The sequence below is a fragment of the Vulpes vulpes genome, chromosome 4, assembly GCF_048418805.1.
Source record: "Vulpes vulpes isolate BD-2025 chromosome 4, VulVul3, whole genome shotgun sequence".
Taxonomy (NCBI): Eukaryota; Metazoa; Chordata; class Mammalia; order Carnivora; family Canidae; genus Vulpes; species Vulpes vulpes.
Genome location: NC_132783.1, coordinates 35,240,257 through 35,263,295, shown reverse-complemented (window position 1 = coordinate 35,263,295; position 23,039 = coordinate 35,240,257). Strand labels below are relative to the sequence as shown.

Sequence of the window (23,039 nt, the reverse complement as noted above, 5' to 3'; positions counted from 1 at the left end):
TCTCTCTCTCTCTCTCTCTATGTCTATCATGAATAAATAAATAAAATCTTAAAAAAAAAAAAGCTACTAGCTTTCTTTTTCCTTCTAAAAAATGACAAAAAAATCATACACTGATTATAAAGAGTGACATGTGTCTACTGAAGCTTCTTACATGTTAACTGGAACATCACAATAAAGAAACAATTCTCCCATTTACAACTAAGTGAGGGAAGTATTTAACAACATGGAATAATGTCTATTCTATAGTAAGAAAAAAGTTTACAGAAAAATATGGTATGAACCCTATGGTAAAATTTTTGTTAAGAAGAAAAACGGAAGTGGACAGATGGCAAGAAAGAGTTTTAAAAAGATTTGCACCAAAATGTTACTGTTTATCTCAAAGTAACATTTATTTTCTTATTTTTGCTTATTTGTGGTTTCCTAAGTTTTCTACAATATTATTTAAACTTGCTCCAGGCCTATCCATTGAAAGAAGAAATTACAACTGATTGAAGTTTATTGCTTTCAAAAATATTTCTGTGAGGGGCACCTGGGTGGCTCAGTGGTTGAGTGTCTGCCTTTGGCTCAGGTCATGATCCCCAGGTCCTGGGGTCCTGGGATCGAGTTCTGTATCAGGCTCCCCCATCAAACTCCCAAAGGGGAACCTGCTTCTCCCTCTGCCTATGCCTCTGCCTCTCCCTCTGTGTCTCATGAATAAATAAATCAAATCTTAAAAAAAAATTTCTGTGACAGTACATGTCTTTATGTATTATCAAAATAATCCTAATACTTACTACATAAGTAAAATCGTCAGGGAAAAAATAAAGGTTTTAAGTATATCTTCATAATTCTAGGCCTCTATGTGCATACAATTTAATTGATAAAGCAAAACAATATCTACATAAATTTCAGAAAGGATGGTAGAAACAGTAAACCTTTTAACCCAGCTGAATTCATGAGAAAACAAGACTGTCACTGGTCATTTTCACATGAAGAACAGTTTAAGTTAACTACTAAAGACAACTGGTAAACTATTGAAGGTCTGGCCCCAGATCAATGAAAATATAATTTATAGGATACTTGAGGAAACTACTATATTCCAAATGTCTTAGACTTTGCATAGAAAAAAAATATTTGGAGCTATCATACTGTAGCTACCTAAGGAAAACAGCTTAAATCGATAACAGCACATATATCTATGACAAACTAAAAACAGTAAAAAGGGCCTAAATATTCTTTTCTCAAAGTGAAATTTAATCCTAGAAAGGGCATCCAGTTGCACAATGTTTTGTCATTTTCTGTATTACACTGTGGGAAGGGAGGACAAGCACAATTTACTAGCCTCAGCATCCCTACACCTAGTCCCTTCAGCATTATGGAGAAAAGAAGGAACCTCTGGACACCAAATCCTTTGTGGGGAAGAAATATTCTCCACAGAAAGTTCAGTCAGATGATGAACTCTTAGATCCCTGAGGCCAACCATGCTATTCTCTAGCCATGATAGAATTCTCAAAAACATGATAATCTTTTTTGGGGGGGGGTTGTTTCATGTAGTTGCCCACTGTGATTATTATTTCCTCTATGCAGTGCTGGTTCAAAAAAAAAATTGTCTGGTTTGTCTGAATTACTCATATGAAATAACATCTACCATCTGAGCCCAGCCATTGCTTACAGTGTACTGACCCACCTCTTGTCACAGCAAAACTGAAGAGATTACTGTCAACATTTGCTCATTAAAAAAAAAAAAAAAAAAAGCCCAATAATTAGTAGACCTTTTTTTAAGTCACCACACTGTTCATATTATACAGCACGAAAATTGAAGCTTATTTTCAAAATAAATGTAAATGTTTATCAAGCACAGCTGGGTGGCTCAGGGGTTAAGCATCTGCCCTCGGCTCAGGGCATGATCCTGGAGTCCCGGGATTGAGTCCCATGTCAGGCTCGCTGTGTGGAGCCTGCTTCTCCCTCTACCCACGTCTCTGCCTCTCTCTGTCCCTATGTCTCTCGTGAATAAATAAATAAAATCTTCAAAAAAAAAAAAGAAAAAGAAAAGTCAAATAAAATTATACAGTCCTTGCTCTCTCCTGGCAGGAAGTGCACCTACATATCCACAGATATTGTGCTGGTCAGAACATTTTATGCTTAGTAAATTGTAATTTTTAAACTAGGCTGGTAAAACATGTTACTCTAGAATCTGAAACTATGTACTATTTATTTTGGAGTGGTTTTCAAAATTAAAAAGAATAAATTTCTATAGCAGGAGAAAGCTTCCGTTAAAAAAATTAACTGAAAGGAGATAGGTATACCTTTTCTTCTTAGGTTACAAAAAGTCACAAATGTTTACTAGTAAAATTTTTAAATTGACTTCAAGAAAAAAATACCTTTTGAGGAAGTAACACTTAAGGATACTTGAGTTGTCTATAGCTTAAGAGCAGAGACCTTTAAAAACTGCATCGCATATGATTTGGAACCATTCTCTTCCAATCTCTCCTCTCTCCTGTGCCCTTTTATTTACTAGCTGAGACAACAGAGAGGAAAAGACTAATATGGAATGGTAGGTCTTCCTAAACAGCGGTAACATAAAAACAAAAGAAAATGCTACTTTTCCTGTATTCAAACAGCAATTCCTCTTTTTCTAGAAGGAAGTTCAAAAGAAGCAGGAGTTCAAAGCAACGCCCAGGAATGATAAGATCTCCTCTACAAAGCAGTTCTGTAAAAAAAGCTCTGTCGCACACTCTTCCTAACCTCATCCCTGGGGCTTCGCACCAGATAAGACACACCAGGTTCTCTGGATCGACACAGCATGGCCTCTGGACTAACCTTCATTTCAGAGAGAAACAAAATCCTTCTAACTCCTCTAAATGAGATTTGATCTTCCAGGCTTTCTGCAATTCTGGATGCATTTGTTAATGATGTATTCCAGGTATATGTACAGCATCTGTTTCCAGGTGCCACCAGGTCCCTAAGCCAATTATCCTATTCATTTTTTTCTCTCTAGAGACAGGTTTATGTTTAATCTTTTATCTTTATTAGATTAGATGACTCTTGTCTCTGGGGAACCTTTGCCCTATTAGATACATTCCTGAAGCCCAGCCATAGAAGTTGCAATGTTAAAGTCAAATTTATGTCTTTTATCTCCGCCCCCACCCTGCTAAAGAGGTATAACCCCTTCCTACTAAAAAATAATTAAACTGTATAACTTACAATTGGACATCAGTAGTATGGTTCATTTCTACCTTAATCTGAGAAAGTGTATTTATTTGAAGATTGTGCAGTTCAATGTCCACAAACCGTGTTTCTGTTTAACTACGTTGTTTTTAATGTTTATTCAAAAATGCATTCGTTTAAAAAAGTGCTTGTTACCTGATACCAAATACACCATTATAAAATGCAACTTTTATTATAAAAACAGTAAACACATTATAGTTAATTCAAAAACAGGGAAAAGACCACATGCATAACCATACCACCTGTACATACTCAGAATATAACATAAGAAAGATTATAGAAAACTGGAAGACACAGAAGAAGAAATAACCACCATATTGCCATCTTGATACAAGTATCTTTTATCATTTGGTATTATTTTCTACCTGATTTTTTTCCTTGTACATACAATCCGACCCACCCCTCATTCTAAGTAAGTCTGACTTCTTTCTAATTAGATGGTTTGAGTGCCTAAAAAAGAAGAGTCCCCCCCAAATTAGCACACTTTCACTACAAATTAGTCATGATAAATTAATACCTTTTCTCTCAAAAATAAAATTAGAAGAGAATATGTATTTTTATTATTTTTTAATTATTATTTTTTTCTTTTTAGACTTTATTTATGACCCAGAGATATAGGCAGAGGTAGAAGCGGACGCCCTGCGGGGAGCCCTATGCAAGACTCGATCCCAGGACTCCAGGATCACAACCTGAGCCATGCTCAACCACTGAGCCACCCAGTTGCCCCTTTTATTATTGTTTCAATAAGGCACCAGGTAGTGTCTCATGATTCACTTAAAAACAAAAGAAAGTGTAACGGATAATAAATCAGATACATTTGAATGTGAATGAACAGGCTTGGGTATCCATACCAATATGCATTCATCTATTTAACACACATATAGTGCAACTATATATTGCCAAATTCTGTGACAGGCACTGATTTCAAAGCTAGAAGAAAAAATACTAATCTATTTATGAGTCAAATGCCTGCAAACCGCAAAGGAAGACCCAGTGGATTCTGATGGGAGAGGAGGGAAAAGGATATTTAATTTGCATTTGAACAGATAGGCTGGGACCAGGGCTACTTCAATAGGTAACACTAGGAAGGTGATTGGGAGCCAGATTTTAAATGGCCTTTCAGGGATGCCTGGGTGGCTCAGCAGTTGAGCGTCTGCCTTCAGCTTAGGGCATGATCCCGAAGTACTGGGATGGTGTCCCACATCCAGCTCCCTGCATGGAGCCTGCGTCTCCCTCTGCCTGTGTCTCTGCCTCTCTCTGCCTCTCTCTCTCTCTCTCTCTGTCTCTCATGAATAAACAAATAAAATCTTTTTAAAAATAAGTAAATAAATGGCCTTTCAAACCAACCAAAACAATTTAGACTTGTCATATAGACAGTAGGAAACCGGGGAAGGTTTGTAGGGCAAGAGTGACAGGATGGCATCTGTGACTTCCCGCTGAAAGACCAGGTAGAGGATAGAAGTAGGAAAGTGAGTGAGGAGACAAAAAGTAGGGTGGAGGCCTGCAGGAGAACAGTGGCAATGGCAATGAGCCAAGAGAAATGAAGCGAGAGCCAGATCACACAGGACTTGTGAATTAGAATTGGGGAAAGAGGGCAGGGAAACAAGGGCGTTGAAAAGACTGATAATCCGTCCAGAGGCAGACAACAAAGAAGTAGAGCAGATTGGAAGAGGTTCAGTTTGTGAAACCAATAGTCTGAGAAGACAAACTTGAAGAATGTATGATGGAATCAGCATCATCCAGAGCAGTACTTGCTAAAGCAAGTGTCAGAGTTACCTGGGAAGGGCACCTGGGTGGCTCAGTGGTTGAGGGTCTGCCTTTGGCTCAGGTTGTTATCCCAAGATCCTGGGATCCAGTCCCTCCATCAGGCTACCCACAGGGAGCCTGCTTCTCCTTCTGCCTATGTTTCTGCCTCTCTCATGAATAAATAAATAAAATAATAAAATCTTTTTTAAAAAAAGAATTACCTGAGAAGAACTTTACACAGTACCTGGGCCTCTCCATGGACATACTAATTCTGAATCTCTGACATGAAGCCTGTGCCTGTGTATTCTGAAGAGAAACAACCTCCTCTATATGAGTCTGGCCAAATACCTATTTAAGGATCATGGATACAGCATGGTTCTCCCATTTTTTTTTTAACCCCAAGCTACCCTCATCAGCAGCAAAAGAACTCAAGAATTATGAAGAACTAGAGAAGAACCAAATACCAGGGATCCCTGGGTGGCGCAGCAGTTTAGCGCCTGCCTTTGGCCTAGGATGTGATCCTGGAGACCTGGGATTGAATCCCACGTCAGGCTCCCAGTGCATGGAGCCTGCTTCTCCCTCCTCCTGTGTCTCTGCCTCTCTCTCTCTCTCTGTGTGACTATCATAAATAAATTAAAAAATTTTTTAAAAAAAAGAACCAAATACCAACCAAAATGGTGTCATCACAAACAATATCAGCAATCACAATACACAGGTCCGAAAAAGAATTCCTGCAAATGTGAATATATGAGCAGTAATTGAAAACCACTACAACTCAAGGTAATCCTGGCAGTTCTCTGACAAAAGTCCTTAAAATTTCCAGAATGTCATATGTACAATAGCCTGTGATGTTCCAAAGGACCATATGGCAGACCTTCTAGTAGATTAAAACTATAATTCCTTCCATCTGTATTATTCTCTAATGCAAACTTGTTCATTTTAATGTATATGAACCAAGCTTTAATAAATTTATTAGAGTTTATCCTGGTCGGTCACATTTAATTGTCCAAACCAAAAGTGTGGGAGTCCTACTTTTTTATTTTTCAGATATTCGGGTTCCCAGTGGACTGCAAATAATATATGAGAAATAGCTTAGAAAAGAAGGCCTAGAGAGGATATAATAGCAATTTTCAAATGCATACACGATAGTTTTGTGGAAGTGGGAATTAAATACAGGTAGAGTCAGCGCTAGGACTATAATGGAGGAATGATAAAGGGATACAACTTTCAGGTTGATATGTAGGACAGCCTTCAACAATCAGAGCCACCCCACATGGAATGGACTTAGGGGGCTTAAGGCAGTTCTCAGGTTCTAATAGTAGATGACCAAGTTAAAAAGAAATTGCTTTACCCATCAGGAAACTAGTCTTAATGACTACAATACACATGGTAATCCTATCTATAACCTTCTCTGCAGTTTTAAAACATAGACACTTGATAGCCTGCCTAGGTCTTTCCTTCTAGTCCAAAGCACAAAGTAAAAATGAACAATGATATGAGGCAGAAACATAATATCCATTTTTTCCCCTTCTGTTTAGAGCCTTTACATAATGAACATTGACTGACATGTTCAAACTTCATAACAAACAGAGGCAATATAGGTTAGTACCATTGATTTTTTTCATTGTGGAATATCACATATTTGGGGGGGCCATTGATTGAATAAAAGCATTAATAAATATGTTTATGTAATTTCAGATTCACTGTGCATTATTCAATAAAGTAGGTAAACCTGTCCTCAAATTATAAAATGTTTAAGATTTTATTTATTTATCATGAGAGACACAGAGATAGAGGCAGAGACACAGGCAGAAGGAAATGTAGGCTTCCCGCAGGAAGATTGATGAGGGACTTGATCCCAGGACCTGATCATGCTCTGAGCCAAAGGCAGATGCCCAACCACTGAGCCACCAGGTGCCCTCACATTATAAAATACTTATTGTAACTAGCTAATCCTCATCTTTATCTATTCTGTAATGAGAAATTAATTCAGCTTATAATGAAAACTTTAAAGTGTTTAAAGTGTCAGGCAGTACATTGCTTTTGAAACTTCTTTACAAAGGAAGTGAGCAAAAAATTTGAAGAACATTCCTTTAACTTACAAAATTCCATAAAACTGTTTTCTGATGAAGCATCCCACTGTTCCTAGATCTCTTCTTCATCCCTTACTTTTTTTTTAAACACTCAGTATTTTTATTTTATGTACAATGAGTTGGCATTAAGGTAGGTATCTTGGACATCTGCAGTTAAGGTAGGTATCTTGGATGACCCATTTAAGGAAGTTCATCTAATCCAACTTAATGAAGCCTATATCCTTCGTGTACTGACGGAAACACTGGTGGCACATACTGAGGCCAAATTTCCAGATCAGGTCGTGCCAGTTTGAACACACAAGGCAAGAATGAGAGCCCTGGCCAAACTTTCTTGTTTGACTCCAGTAGAGCTGCTGGTGACCCATCTTGCTCTCTCGGATGCAACGAGGCAAAAGAACTTTTTTTTTTTTTTTAAGGTTTATTTATTTATTCATTCAGAAAGAGCGAGAGAGAGGCAGAGACACAGGCAGAGAAGCAGGCTCCAGGCAGGAAGCCCGATGTGGGACTTAATCCCTGGTCTCCAGAATCACTCCCCGGGCTGCAGGCGGGGCTAAACCGCTGTGCCACGGGGGCTGCCCAAGAACTTTTTTTTTTTTTAAGATTTTATGTATTTATTCATGAGAGATGCAGAGAGAAAGAGGCAGAGACATAGGCAGAGGGAGAAGCAGGCTCCATGCAGGTAGCCCAATGTGGGACTTAATCCCCGCACTCAGGGATTACCACCTGAGCCAAAAGCAGACACTCAACCACTGAGCCACCCAGTTGAGGTTTTTCTAAGATTTTATCTCATCCCTTACTTTCATGTCAGCACTAAGTGTTATACTGCTTTGAGGCCATTTCTCATAGGTGCATAGTTTCTACACTTCACGAAAATTCCTACCTCCAGGACAATAAGAAAGCACAGCATAACTGCTCTGCTATTGCTTCTCAAATGTGACTGCAGAAAAAAAAAATTTTTAATTGATTCATTGCCTGGACCTTTGGGTCATCCCACGTTAAAGCTGCTATTGTTAAAACCACAAATTTCGGGATGCCTGGGTGACTCAGCAGTTGAGCATCTGCCTTCAGCTCAGGGCATGATCCTGTGGGTCCTGGGATGGAGTCCCACATCAGGCTGCCCGCAGGCAGGCTTTTTCTGTCTCTGCCTCTCTCTCTGTCTCTCATGAATAAATAAATAAAATATTTTAAAAAATTTTAAACATAAAAAACCCTCCACAAATTCCAAGTATCTACAACAGTAGGCCTGAAAGAATTTCTCGACAGTTGATACAGGCCTAGGAGGACAGTTCACTTACAACTTAAGCATTTATCAAATTAGAGGTTAGTTATAAAACAGCTCTCATAGCACGGCACACTTTACCTGTGTTGCCGTCACAAGGAGGCATGCAAGTAGCCCACTGCAATGGGAGCTCCAGGTCTGGATGGAGAGCTGCTGGTTTGTAACCTCAGGAGTTCTCCAGGTGAAACTGGAAACTGCTCCCCTGTGCATGCAGACTGAAGAAAGGGTTGATCACTCCAGATTGGTAGGTGGCAGTTTTAATAAGCAAGGGAATTTACAGATGAGGCTTGTCTTCAGAGGTCGCAGGATGAGCAGATCTTTTCACCTGCCCTCCAGAATCTTAAGAGTTTGTACAAAGGCCTTCAAGGGTTCAGTCATATACATAGGCTCTACAATATGTTACTCTCTCAAGGCTGCGCCCTTGAAGTGGCTTCGAGTATGAGAACAATGGGACAACCATACATTGCAAAAGTAAGGGAGGGGATGAAGATCCTCCAAATAAATGCCCAAGTCCAGTATGAGGGTCAACATGTGGTTATGTGTTCTCCATGACCTCCTTCAACAGGAGCTAAGAGAGGAAGGAATAAACACATGGAAGAAAATCTCCCCCATTTCATGGGAACCTCTAAGGGACAGACTTCCTTGTCTCAAGAATAAGAAAACTGGGAACCTTAAAGAAAGGACTCCACTTGGGTTTCTCTACCACAAGCTCATGGCAATTCAAGTACATAAGAGAAAACTGATGTGTTTTGCTCTCTTATTTGACTTCACTAAGAAACCAAACAGCCATGCTTCTTTCATTGAAATTAGAAAAACAATGACTAAATACTTATTTGAAGCATAAACTTACAAGCACCTAACTCCAAAATTTGAGGCGCCTGGGTGGCTCAGTGGGTTAAACAGACAGTTAAGCATCTGCCTTCAGCTCAGGTCATTTTCCTGGGGTCCTGGGATGGATTCCTGCTCAGCCAGGGGTCTGTTTCTCCTTCTCTCTCTCCTTCTGCTCCTCCCTGACTCATGCACTGTCTCTCTCTCTCTCTTTCTCTCTCTCTCTCCCAAAAATGCATTAAAATCTTAAAAAAAAAAAAAAAAAACCTCCAAATTTTCAGCCACTATCATTTCACTTATGGATTTAGAATGATTTTACCTTTAGTGTGTGTAACATAATAAAGACGCTATCACACTGCGTAAATTATTAAACGGGATAATCTCAAGTGTTTTATTGGAAATAAATTAGTAATCAGCATCTATTCCAGGACTCCCTCGATTTCACACTGTTACATGTGATAGAAGATAAAGCATAGCTTTTGAAAATGTTCCAAACATTCATAGTAGAGTGGGCTCCCACACTTTTTTTTAAACTGCATTTATATTAACAATGTTTTCGGGGATCCCTGGGTGGCGCAGCAGTTTGGCGCCTGTCTTTGGCCCAGGGCGCGATCCTGGAGACCCGGGATCGAATCCCACGTCGGGCTCCCGGTGCATGGAGCCTGCTTCTCCCTCTCCCTGTGTCTCTGCCTCTCTCTCTCTCTCTGTGTGACTATCATAAATAAAAAAAAAAAATTAAAAAAAAATGTTTTCTCTTGCTGAGATCTTTTTTTTTTTTTAAGATTTTATTTATTTATTCATGAGAGACACAGAGAGGCAGAGACATAGGCAGAGGGAGAAGCAGGCTCCCTGCAAGGAGCTCAATGCCAGACTGGATCCCTGGACCCCGGGATCACGCCCTAAGCTGAAGGCAGATGCTCAACCACTGAACCACCCAGGTGTCCCTTTGCTGAGATCTTTTGAATTACAGATTTCCTGAAAGCAAAGCTGATGTCATACTTTTTCTTTTTCTTGGTTTTTCCTCCCAATGCCTATACCTTGGTAGTGGCTCCTGGGTAATAGGCCTTTTTGTCCTATTTGGAGAATTGATCGCATAGCCATTTGGGGATACCTCAGTTCTACGAGAACTTACAGTTCCTCCCTTTTCCCTTTTGATCCCACTGAGTCTATGGTGCAGATAACAATAAAGGTATAATAAAAATTATATACAGTCTTGGACACTGTTGTAAGGACCTAATGTATAAATTGTCTAGTCCTCACAACCTGCTAAAGTAGATTCCATCATTAACATTCCCAATACTATTATTATCATCTCTCAATTTAAAGATGAGGAAACTGAAGCAGAGGTGTTAATTAATCCACTGGCGAGATGGTCACTCAGTTGCTATGTGGTTGCAAGAGGGCTTGAACCCTAACACACTGGCTCCAGAGCCCTTGTGCCTAACCACCATACTATAATACTACAGTGAACACTCATCACCACATCTGTGGAAAACTGAAAAATAAAGCAAATAAGAGAGTCTAAAAATTAGCAGGAAGTCCAAGAGACTACTTCCTCTCTCTCCACACTGAACAGAAGCCCAGGTTTTCTCTCCTCTCTCCCTTACTCCCTGGGGCTGTTGACTTAAGGTTATTTATAAAGAGATAAGCACAGTTGTATCCCTTAATTCAGGGGGTGATGGAAAATACATTTCTATTTCATATATTCAACTAGTTCCTAGAAGTCAATCTAGAGAAGAAATTATTCACAACAGAGTAATCATGCTGAACAAAAGCAAAGATCCTTAATGTATCCCAAATGTAAGCAAATGATAGTTAACTAGAAAAGGCCTGGAACAGATAACTTACAAAAGTAAATGGAAAATAAATCCAAGTAAATTTTTTGGATCTCACTAGAAAACAAATATAAATTAAAGCAACGAGATGTCCCGTTTTACATTGATTTATCAAAGATTTTTAAGAGATCATCTTCAGGTTGAAGATGAAGGATGTGAAAACTGTCTTTCCTTGCTGGAGTGCAAACTGGTTCAACTTTTCTAGACATCAACCAGATGTCTAGATATCATAATCCTTAAAAAGAGGTAATTCCCGGGATGCCTGGGTGGCTCAGTGGTTGAAAGTCTGCCTTAGGCTCTTTGGCTCAGGGTGTGATCCTGAGGTCCTAGGGTTGAGACCAGCATTGGGCTCCCTATAGGGAGCCTGCTTCTCCCTCTGCCTATGTCTCTGCCTCTCTCTCTGTGTCTCTCAGGAATGAATAAATAAAATCTCAAAAAAAAAAAAAAAAAGAGGTAATACCCTTGGATGCTACAGTTTATACTTCTACAAAGGAAATGATCAGATAAGTAAGAAAAATTAATGGACAAAGATAATCAAATGACTAGTTCTAAGAGCAAAATATTAGAAACTTAGCATGATTGAAGATAAGGCGATGGTTATCTAAATTAATTTAAGCCCAAACAATAAAATATATGGAAAACATACTTATGGAGAGGTTTCAGTGGTATGTTTATAATGCAAAGAGGGAAATAAGCAACATCAAAGTTGTAATGTGATAATATGTAAACGTAAAGTGCTCAGCACAATCCTTGGCACATAATAAGGAACTCAATCTGTCAATGGATGCACTGAATGCATACCATATAAAAAACTTGGAAACAAAGCTGAAGGAAATGTGGCAAAATAACAGTGGATGCCTCTGGATAAGAATTAAAGTTGTTTTATTTCATGCATCTTTACATTTTCTAATGCTTTCATGTCTTTTTTCCTGTATTTCTTTCTGTAGAACTAGAAAAAGAATTCAAGACTCACAAACAAAACAAATGAAAGTACTTTTTAATCCTTCATACTGCAGAAACGGACCTCAAAGAATAGTGACATCCCCAAGTCACACGTCTTTTTTTTCTTCTGTCAACTGTGGGTGGCTTCTATGGATGGCTATTTACCCATACTGCCTGAAGGATAGAAGGGTACAGGCAGAGTCAGATGGAAATAAATTCCCAGAGTCTAGAACCAAGCTAAATGTATGAGTCTCGTGGAAGAGAAGCAGACAGAAAAACATGCTTTATAAGAAAGGTTCCGAATCTGTGTCATCACTTATGACGAAATTGGAATGTTTTATGATAGAAGCAACACTGAAGGTGACATTGCTTTCTCCACTTCTAAAAGTGTTGATGGATAAACAAATAACTTTCAAAAATATTTCTTAATGATTTAGGTACTTATTTACCTATATAGTTTAATGTTCACTACGTTTATAGGTGTTTCTCGTAATTATCCTGGCCTTAATGTGTTGTGGATACCTTAGTTAAAATTTCTTAGAGGCATTTGGGAGATCATTGATTAAAACCACAAGTTTCTTATATGTTTATAGTGCTACAAGTTTAGATCCATAGTGTATTTATTCCTATTCAAATGAGGGGATGATTGAGGGCTTAATGACAAACTCTTCATTAGGCCTGGAGCCCATTCCAGTTCTTTTATCCCTACATGAAAATCCTAACCTGTATAACCACACTGAGCCCCATTTCCTGTTGTAAAAAATCAAAAAGGTAATACATCAAAGAGTGGTTGGGAGGATGTTTAACAGTTAACATATGTAAATGATTTTAAAAGAATGTCAGCGGGCACCTGGGTGGCTCAGGCAGTTAAGAGTCTGCCTAGGGCTCAGGTCAAGATCCCACGGATCCTGGGTTAGAGCCAGTCTTTGTAGGACTCCCTGCTCAGTGGGGTGTCTGCTTCTCCTCTGTCTCTCCCCCCTGCTCATACTCTCTTTCTCAAGTAAATAAATAAATAAATAAAATCTTTAAAAAAATGCCTGCAGTCAGTAAACAATTACGTACCAACTATTAGTATCACTACTTTAAGATAAACTCTACCCTACTCTTAAAAGATCTTTAAATTAAGTCTGTTAAAAAGTCATAAAATTGAGAGAAAACCATAAATGTTGATATTTACAATGCTTTGATTGAGCGTCCTTCCCTCTTATTGTAATGATAACCCCTGCTAGTCCAGCTTTTAAATGCTTAACGCACCCAGACTTCAATAGAAATCTCACACAAATTAAAAATAAAAAAAAAGTTTCAGGAGTAAACCTTTTTATCTAGAGCCTTCTTCCCCATTGAGCCTCCTAAAACAAGATCATAAAATTCTCAACTTCAAAGCATTCAATTTCACTGAAGTTAACTACACCTGAACCCAGTTGGAGTGGGCCTAGAATCTTAAAAACTTTTACATTTTATTAACATCACCTTACATGTAAAAGGAACAACTGGGCCTACCAAAAACAAAAACAAAAAACCTTGAAGGTTTTAGCTATAATTAACTATTTTGAAGATTTTTTAAACTTATTTATAATCGGGATAAGTCCAAGTACTGATCGGGATAAATCCAATTAATTAAACGTTCAACTTTTGCGGTTTTTAAATGCTTAGTAAAATCAAATTATTTAACTAGTTTTAAAAAACATCAACAAAAGTCAAGGGGCACCTGGGTGGCTCAGTAGATTGAGGGGCTGACCCTTGTTAGCAGCTCAGGTCTTGATCTCAGTCACCGGTTGAAGCCCTGATTTCAGCGTGGTTGGGGTCCACGCTGGAGCCTACTTAAAAAATTTTTAAAAATGACAAAAGTCAATTAAGTTGGAACCTATTTTGCAGCAAATTTTATAAGTATGTCCAGTTCAGCAAGATGCTCTTTGAAATACTAAGAAATAAAAAACAAATAGTCTATAATGGGTATCAGTTTTCATTTTTTGAAAGACACTAACAGCTTTATGTGGAGTGTACTTTTCCAGGTAAATGCTTGCATCTCTCCTAACAAAGACACATAATAAACATGCATTTCATGGGTCATTTCATAGTCTTCAAAGAATGATGTATACTGTCCATTGAGAGTTAATGAATAGTCAATTCAAAAATTCAGCCTCAGAATTCAAAGGATCAATTAAAAAACCAAACAAAGCAAAACACTAGCTCCAAGGATGGGTGTTAATAAAGTTAAGGGTGGGACAGCCTGGGTAGCTCAGGGGTTTAGCGCTGCCTTTGGCCCAGGGTGTGATCCTGGAGACCCGGGATGGATTCCTGCATCCTGCTCCCTGCATGGAGCCTGCTTTCTCCCTCTGCCTGTGTCTCTGCCTCTCTCTCTCTGTCTCTCATGAATAAAATAAATAAAATTTTAAAAAAAGAAAAAAGAAAAGGGTTGAACTAACACATTCGAAATTTATCTTTAAGAAATGGAGTAACACCTATTTCACTTAAAATGTGATCATAAACCAACATAAAAACAGTGAGATCCCCCCCGGCCAAAATACATTCTGTCAATGATATTCCCCTAATCATACTGCAATTAGCTATAAACTTTTTAGAAAGAAAAATACTAAAAATGCGAAATTATGGAGGAAATAATAGTATTAGAAAACTATGTAAGTATCATTCAGCAAAATTGCTTATATCCAGGATGTCTTATTCATCTCAGCAAAGGTAAGTATAAATCTTTTTCACTTGTATATTTTGACTGATTGGGGGGGGGGGGCAGGGAGCAGACAGGCTTAAAGTTAAATTTGTAGAAAGTTCACAGTGAGCGACTGATTAAACAAAAGTTTTTCCTACAAGTATTTATCATTCCAAAATAGTAGGATAATGAAACTTAAGACTAAAAATTGTGAGGGCTCAATATAGAAATGAATCACGATTAACACATAAGCTTGAACTTTGATGCCTTAAACAGACCCAATGCTTTGGAATAGCTTTTGCTCAACAAGCCTAAAAGTACTAATTCATTTTTGATTCTAGAACAATAATTTTTTTTAACGGAACAAATCTATGTCTAAAATAAAATTATTGGAAGTTGGGACGCCTGGGTGACTCCGCAGTTGAGCGTCTGCCTTCAGCTTGGGGCATGATCCCGGGGTCCAGGATGGAGTCCCACATTGGGCTCCAAGGAGCTTGCTTCTCCCTCTGCCTGTGTCTGGGTCTCTCTCTCTCTCTCTCTCTCTCTCTCTCTGTCTCTCATGAATAAATAAAATCTTAAAAAAAAATTATTGGAAGTTAAATATAATTAGATATGCTATTTAAGTTCTATGAGTAACTATGCCAAAAGTTACATATTTGAACCTCTTTACACAATTCAAATACAAATAAAGTTATGAACTGTAACAATTCAATAAAGCCATGTTATATTTTCATTCAGATTTTCTAGGGTAATCAATAAAAATACCCGTCTGTGGTATATGTAGGTAACTTTTTTTTTTAAGATTTTATTTATTTATTCATGAGAGACACAGAGAGAGAGAGAGAGAGAGAGAGGCAGAGACAGGCAGAGGGATAAGCAGGCTCCCTGAAAGAAGCCTGATGTGGGACTCAATCCCAGATCCCAAGGATCACACCCTGAGCCAAAGGCAGATGCTCAACCTCTGAGCCACCCAGGTGTCCCTGTAGGTAACTTTTTGATGTAAATACCTGTGCTCTTATAACAAAGAGAAATGAAAAGTAAATGGGAGCAGGAAGATTTGAAGGTAGAGACTAGACCATAGATCAGGTAAAGGTAAAGAGCTAAAGCAAAGTTGTGAACTATTGTCTAGTACTTTTTAATAAAGGGCAGCTCAGCTTATGTATGTCCATACGTGAAAAATTAAGTGGATCACTGGGGCAATTTTCAGATAATTCATTTAAGAAAATACTTGGACCTAAAATATCCAGATCACTGAAGCAAAGATGAATTCTTGAATTAAATGACTAGTGAGTGCCACACTCCTTCATTTTGCTTTGTTGGCTAAAGATTGACTAGATGATTATTTTATGCCCTCCTAGTATTTCTAAGTCTTCATCCCCCACCTCTCACCCCACAGCTCTTCCCATCTAACTTGAAAGAATCTTCTTTTGAGGTAGTATGCAAAACAACTCTGAGATCTGGAATGGGTTGACTTTGAAGTTAATTGACAACGTGATCACGATACCTTTAGAATTATCATCATCCAACCCTAAAAGCAACAAGGAACAAGGCTTCTTCACAAAATTTAACTCTCAATTTAACAAAAGGCTCTATGTCAAAATTTTATCATCATATACTATTTATGACTAATACAAGTATAAGGATGGGAGATATCATAAAATAATTTCCATTATCCCCGGGAATCCTAAAACACCAAGGACTGCATGAAAATACATCATTTTTTTAAAAGATGCATAAAAGTTCAGATCACAGTTCCCACATATTTCATTATTTTCTAACACCGTAACATAGATCGTATTTTTCTTCTCTGTACGTTTTCTCAGTCTTCTCATTCTTAACCTAGTGCTATCAGGCCAATATCCCAGTGCTTTCTAAGGTTTATTGAATGACATGCTAAATTTCTCACACTTAGGACTTCTCAATCCTAAGACTAATATGAACTGTGATTCCCCAAAGTGTCAAGAAACATGATTATTATGTGGACATAGTATTTTCCTAGGTAGCTGACCAAATTTGTATTTGCTGTAGTGGCACTGATTAAACGAGAGTCTGGCCTTTCCTGTTTCATGAGAAGGAATTGCACAATTCTCCAGTCATTTTTCTTATAAACGAATACAGGTCTTAAAGATTTTAAGGATCGATGCAGAACAATTGTCACTACTGGAGAAACAACAGTTTAATACTCTGCTTGCATTATAAAAGTTTGGCATACATTACGATGCTGTATTTTGAGTAAAATACTAATAATACAGGCTTATAATGTCTTTATGTTCTTTAATACAGAAATTGTACATCACGTTACTTCCTGACCCTCACATATAAGAACGTATAGATGTACAATTCCTTTTAAATAGTGTTTCCTCTAATTTTTTTCTTAATAAAAACAAATCTGTGGAAAGGTTTTTCTTAGATAGTATTCACTCTTAAAAATTCCTACACTATCTTACAGACCCTAAAATACAGAACACAAAATGTAAACAATAAAAACGCTTAAAACCAATACCTCGGTGGGGAGAGTGGAGAAAGTCAGAAAAATATACAAAGCACTGAGAGGCTGGGTAAGTGAAGGATGCCAGAGAGGAGAGGGGGAGGGCTTCATGAGGTTCTAGGCAAGCCCTGTGATGACGTCACCTCACATCCATAATGTTACAGCAGTCAGCACAGGCCTCCTGTTTTCCTATTGGCGAACACCGTGTCAGCCGACATCAGAAGATAATCATCATTGGCCAGGCAATTACAACTGGAGCAACTAACTAGCATCCACTGCTGTTAGCACAAACCTGGCAGGCTGCTGAGAGAGAAGGCCGACCCCAGCTGCCCTTCTCACTCAATGAATTTTATGTCGCCTTGCCCTACCAGTCACTCCATGATCTCGCTTCCTTGCTAGCAAAAGGAGCACTTACACATTCAATAATTAGCTATTAGTGAAAATAACAGGTAAAGGCGAGATATCTCATTTAGGGACAAAACGCCCTTTTTTCACTGTTGTAAAATCACAGGGCTTTGCAGTGAAGTCAAAAGGAAGTCAAAAAGGCTACTGAGTAAAGTCAAAAAGGCTACTGAGTAAAGCACGCACCCTCCTCTACCTCTCTCTTCATTTACCGGGTACCATGACCTCAGGTATTTTTAACTTGACCTGTACTTTCACAATGAGGTCTCAGGATGATTCTCTCTGTATTACTTTACATTTCAATGGCTTCTCTATTACACACGAAACTATTTGCTAGAAAATTAAAAAGGTCTGCGGTATTTATCCTGTGTTTATAACAATGAATGTAGGGTTAATCATTTGTTAAGGCAGCAATGAACCTGATAAACTTGCCACCGTTGAACACTTCAGTGTTTATACAAACACCAATCCAAAACAAAATAAGGAGACCATAACATTAAAATGTAATAAGGTGATGAATATGGATTTTAAAATATTATTTAATAAACTACCCTCATTAAATAATACTAAGCAGTGCAGACAGCATACTGACACAACAGCACTCCTGGCCTTTCTCACAATTCTTCGAAAGACCACGTAGCTCAGTTTCGAGACAGAAGTTATTATAATTCTCTAAATTAATAAGCTTTGTTTGAGGCCATGTCTAAGACATCTTTAAGGACAAGTGCAAATGATTGCTCCAATGAGAGTAGATGCTTCAACATCGTGTTTTCCCTCCAGAAGGTATTTCAAACCATTTTGAAAAGGTGTGTCTTTGGTTTCCTAAACTTTCCCTGCCTCCAGGAGGGTTAGTAAGCCTTGGCTACAGAGCTCCCTACTCCTGTGAACACGGGAAACAAAAAATCTTTTTCTTACACACCTTGTTCAAGACTTTGTTTGCTGTTGGGATTTTGGTGGAAGTGGTTTATAAAATGGGGCCCCCAGGATGCGGGGAGAAATGCACACACTGAGATAAAAGGAGAAAGGAAGACAAGTAAGGTCGGAAATATATGGAAGGAAAGAAAGAGTAACGGCCAGGAGGGCTTTCTGACTGCAAGAAGCGAGCTAAGAACATAGGATCAACAAAGAAAAAGTCAAGAAAGGAAAAATCCCAGGATATGCCTACGATGTAGTATTCAAAGGCAGGAGGAGGCCAAATATGTTAAACTTCAGGTATTAACAGGTAGTGCTGGCAATACAATAGGCCCCAGTCCTCATTTTAACTCCCTGGATAAGCCTCTTCCCCAGCATCTACCATGTACAGAACGCACCCTTCAGCGTGCTCCGAATGAGCCAAGAAGCCTGCCCTCAAGAGCTGCCGGTCTGGTAGGAAGGAGGCACAGGCATACCTGTGACCATTCATGTGTACAAAGGAAGGCCAGAGGAGGTGCTGCCAGAAGAAAGGTCTGCCAAGAGCTAGAAGTGCTGAGAGCTCAACAGGAGAAAATAACTTGGCGCATTTTGCCGTTTTGCCTAGTCCTGCTGAGGGCCGGGCCCGGTCCGGCGCATTGTGTACTTGTTGAGTTGAACGCAGAGAAGAGGCGGGAAGCGGTTACCTGGCCTCGGGGAAGAGGCAACCGGTAAACAGGAGGCCGAGGGGCCGGCGGGGCGCGCGGGGGCAGCCGCCGCGGGGGACGCCGGCTCCGGGAAGGCAGGTTCAGGAAAGATGCAGCCAGGCGGGGCGGAGGCGCACAGGAAAAGCGCCCACGGCGCTCCCGGGGGAAGATCGTGGGCTCGAGTGGCGCGGCGGGGAGCGGGGCACACAGCGGCAGAGAGGAGCCGGGCCCCTCCGGCCCCCGCCCCCGCCCCCGCCCCGCCTTCAGCGCCACCCCCTACGCGGGAGGAGGAAGGGCCTCCGGGGCAGGTCCCCGGGCCGCTCGGGCCGCTCGGGCCCCGCGGGGTCGGCCTCCTCCCGGGCCGGGGCCTCGCAGGGTCCGCACGCGCGCCGGACCCTCCCCCGGCGCTCCCCGGCCTCGCGCCCCGAGTGGCTGCCGCACGCCCTGGGCTTCAGAGCGGGTCGCGTCCCCCGGGCTTCCCGGGCTGGCCCCACGCGGTCCCGCGCCCCGCGCGCCCCCAGGCCAGCCGCAGCGGGTGTGAGCACGCCGAGCCCTGCACAGCCGCCCCCCGCGGGCCGGGCCCAGCCGGCGCAGAGGGCGGGCTCCGCCCGGCTGCAGCCGCAAACGGCCAGCGGGCCTCGGGCGGGCGGAGGCAGGCAGCGCGGCCAAGGCTCCCCGGGCCGGGCGCAACTCCCGGGGACCCGAGGAAAGGAAGTGGGGCCTCCTCCACCGGCTCCGGCCCGCCGCGCCCCCTCCCACTGCACCACTCCCGGCGCCGGCGTCTTGGGTTTCCCATTGATGAGATGGGGGAGGGAAGGCGGGTCGTGACGGCGCGGGGCCCGCGCTCGAGCACGCGGCGGCGGGCGGGACCCCTCGGCGCCCAGAGCCCCCCCGCCCGGGCCCCGGCAGGCTGCGGGCCGCCGCCCGGCTCCGGGCGCCTGGAGCTCGCCCGCCATCGCCCGCCAGACCCAGGCTCAAGCAGAGGGAGGACCGGCATGTGTGCAGCTCGCTCTACCAGGAAGAAGCGAGACGAGCACACCCTCCTCCCCTGCTCAACCCTGCAAGGTGACACAGGCTCGCCTCCCACACGGGGACTTTCAGAAGGGCCGGCGGAGAGAACCCCGTAAACAAGCCAACTCTCTCCCTATTAGAAGTTTGTCTGGGGAGGGGCCCCCAAGGGCTCTGCGGGCCGAGGGGTTTTTCGTCTGTGTCTCAACTGCGACCCACAGCTTCCTACCGAATTAGAGCGGAGTGTGTCCAAAAGGCGTTTCCGTAAAACAAACTTAAATAATGGCGTGGCTCCCTGCACTCGCTCGGGTTCATTCATTTTTATTACTGTTTTCATTGTCCCCTCCCCTCCCCCCCGCCGCCACCCCCCGCCTCTTAATGAAACCGGAAAGGGATCCGCGTGGGGCAAGGGGTCCAGGAAAGGAGAAATCCGGCCGGGGAGCAGCAGAGCAGGGCAGGCGCCGAAGTCGGAGGGCTGCAAGGAGAAAGGAAGGACACGAGGGATGGGGAGAGGGCGAGGACCAGGGAGCGCGGGCAGGAGAGGGTTAAACGGAGCAGAGGACTGGGTTCCTTCCACCACTGCCTTTCACACACACTCAGTTTTTGCGGGAAGCCAAGCAAGAAAACGCAAATCTCGGTGAAAACCAGGAGGGAGGGAGCCCAGGTAGGGAGCCTGAACCGCGGCATCCCTCGCGCCTTCCGCGCCGCGCAGACATCGACTCTGTACATTCACGTATGTGACACGTTATATAATCGGTGTTAAAGATGCGCGTGTGGCCGCGGGTCGCCCGGGGGCACTCGGAGACCCACGCGCTCCCTGCAGCCCCGGCGGTTCCCGCACCCCGGGAGACCGGGAACTCGGCGACCAGCTCCCCGCTGCCCGCGGTTCATCGCTCGGTCCACGCCCCGGACAGAAAACCCCGACATTAAGGCACACGCGGGGGACGCGCAGGGCTCCCGGGGAGAGGGTCACGCGAAGGCATCACCCACCAGTTTTCCTGCATCCATTGGATGGCTTCGTTCTCGTTGAACTGCTTTTCGAATTCATATTCTTGTAAAGCCAACACTGACATGTTCATTGGGGCTGATCTTCGGAGTCGCTACGTGTTCTCTACACAAAATAAAATAATCTGTAAAGCGCTTGATTTCGGGTGCTCTCCTGTCTGCTTTCCCCGCCCACCCCCCTCGGTCTTCCCCGCGCCGCTGGGTCTCCGGGGCCGGCCTCGCCCAGCCTCTCAGCTACATCCAGGGTCGAGCATTGCCTGTGCAGCCGCGGCTCGCAGCTCCTCGCTCCGGGGCTCGCCTCCTCCCGGCGTCCGCATCCACCGTCGGAGGAAATGACTGCCTTGCGGTCTTAGTGCCCGCACGTTTGTCCATCACCCTTTTTACTTGTCTACGGGGAAATCTCCTCCCCCTCGTGCGATCGGAAAATTAACCCTTTGCGAGAGAGAGCGAGACCTCTCGCCCCGAGGGGCAGTTTTGCTGACGTGAAGGTGACTGGGGGAATGGAGGAAGGGCGCCGAGAAGGAGGAAGTGGCCTCGGGGTCACCCCCAGCCCCCATCCCAACCTCGAGGGCAGCCTAGCCTTGCCTCTGGATGTAGTTTCGGCTTGCGGGGCGCAGCCCTTCGCACGCGGACCGGCGAGCTTGCCCAGCAGGCGAGACGGAAACAGCAAAACCTGCCAGCCCTCTCGCCAGGACAGCTCCGGGCAAATTTGCGCTGAGGTCACTCGGGAAACGAACGCGCTCCCCGCCTCCTTGCCCCCCGCGGTACTCGGGGGGGGGGTCCCCCGCCCCAGAGCGAGGGCTTTGACTCACGCAAACCCGAGGCCCGGCAGCCCCCAGGGCTCCTCAGTCACTCGCGGGCCGGGGATGCTGAGGATGAGGAGGTGGAAGGTGGAGAGCGACCAGTGGCCGGAAGAGAGACAGAGAGGGAGGATAGGTGGAGGGTTTGGGTCCCCCAGGAGGTTAGAGTTGATGAACTGAGACAAAGACGGGGAAGGAGTTAACTAACAGAGAGAACTCGACCAACTGGACCAATGCAAAAACTTTATTCATATGCACGAGAAATCCCGTTTTATATTCTATATTTGCACGGGTAGGTGGAAGAGAATCGTGTTGAGGAGAAGGCTAAATGTAATGTTGACCCCCTGCTGAACCCCCAGCCTCCTAGCACTGTCCTAAACTCAGCTTCTGCCTACACTCCTCTGTCTTCTTAGGAGGAAAAGGATTTTCCACTCATTAGCCACAGGTTCAGAAAAGGAGTTGTAGGAGACCTGGAGGTATCTAATAACTCATCTATGGCTGTAACTGTAAGCTTAACATATGTTAAGGAACCTATGCTTTAAAAATTAGGTGGGTATTAGGACCAAGAAGAAAAATCCCTTCCCTCACCTGTAGTCCCAGAAGAGGGTATTTTCATTCAAAATTAGGTTGCCTGGAACCTCTGAGCAGTGGGAACTGGAAGAAATATCTCTATAAAGGAGGAAGGTATAATAAGACATGAAGGACAGGGTTTATAAAATCCAGGCAAGGGATCCCTGGGTGGCGCAGCGGTTTGGCGCCTGCCTTTGGCCCAGGGCGTGATCCTGGAGACCCGGGATCGAATCCCACATCAGGCTCCCGGTGCATGGAGCCTGCTTCTCCCTCCGCCTGTGTCTCTGCCTCTCTCTCTCTCTCTGTGACTATCATAAATAAATAAAAAATTTAAAAATAAAAAAAAAATAAAATCCAGGCAATATTGCATAAATCAAAGGGCTACGCTAGTTGATGATTAGAAAATTAATTTATAAGTTGATCCTCCCAAAGATTTCATGTATAGGCTTTCCTTGTCTCTCCCTTTAAGGGTGTCATTCTAAATACTTCTGCAGTACAAGTCAGAATGAATTTAAAAATAAAGCCCAGGGATCCCTGGGTGGCTCAGCGGTTTGGCGCCTGCCTTCCGCCCAG

The 23,039-nt window shown here is 42.7% G+C and overlaps 2 protein-coding genes across 5 annotated transcripts in view; both read right to left on the bottom strand.

Annotated features, from left to right (window-relative positions):
• Positions 1-21,973, bottom strand: part of ELOVL6 (ELOVL fatty acid elongase 6) — a 139,062-nt gene extending 117,089 nt beyond the window's left edge. The window contains exons 1-2 of one of the 4 annotated variants that reach the window (XM_072755479.1): positions 21,682-21,973; positions 21,082-21,202 (exon numbers count right to left, since the gene is read on the bottom strand). In XM_072755479.1, the coding sequence (XP_072611580.1) occupies positions 21,082-21,170 (89 nt within the window). In that variant the 5' untranslated portion in view covers positions 21,171-21,202; positions 21,682-21,973. Of the gene's footprint in view, positions 1-19,083; positions 19,326-21,081; positions 21,325-21,353 lie in introns of those variants that run through there. The other 3 variants (XM_026017579.2, XM_072755478.1, XM_026017580.2) reach the window with 3 other exon arrangements.
• Positions 3,777-7,501, bottom strand: LOC140598577 (small ribosomal subunit protein uS14-like). The gene has a single exon (XM_072755481.1). It carries the CDS (start codon positions 7,409-7,411, stop codon positions 7,241-7,243), a length of 171 nt encoding a protein of 56 aa, XP_072611582.1. The 5' UTR covers positions 7,412-7,501; the 3' UTR covers positions 3,777-7,240.
• Positions 21,974-23,039: the final 1,066 nt, after the last annotated feature.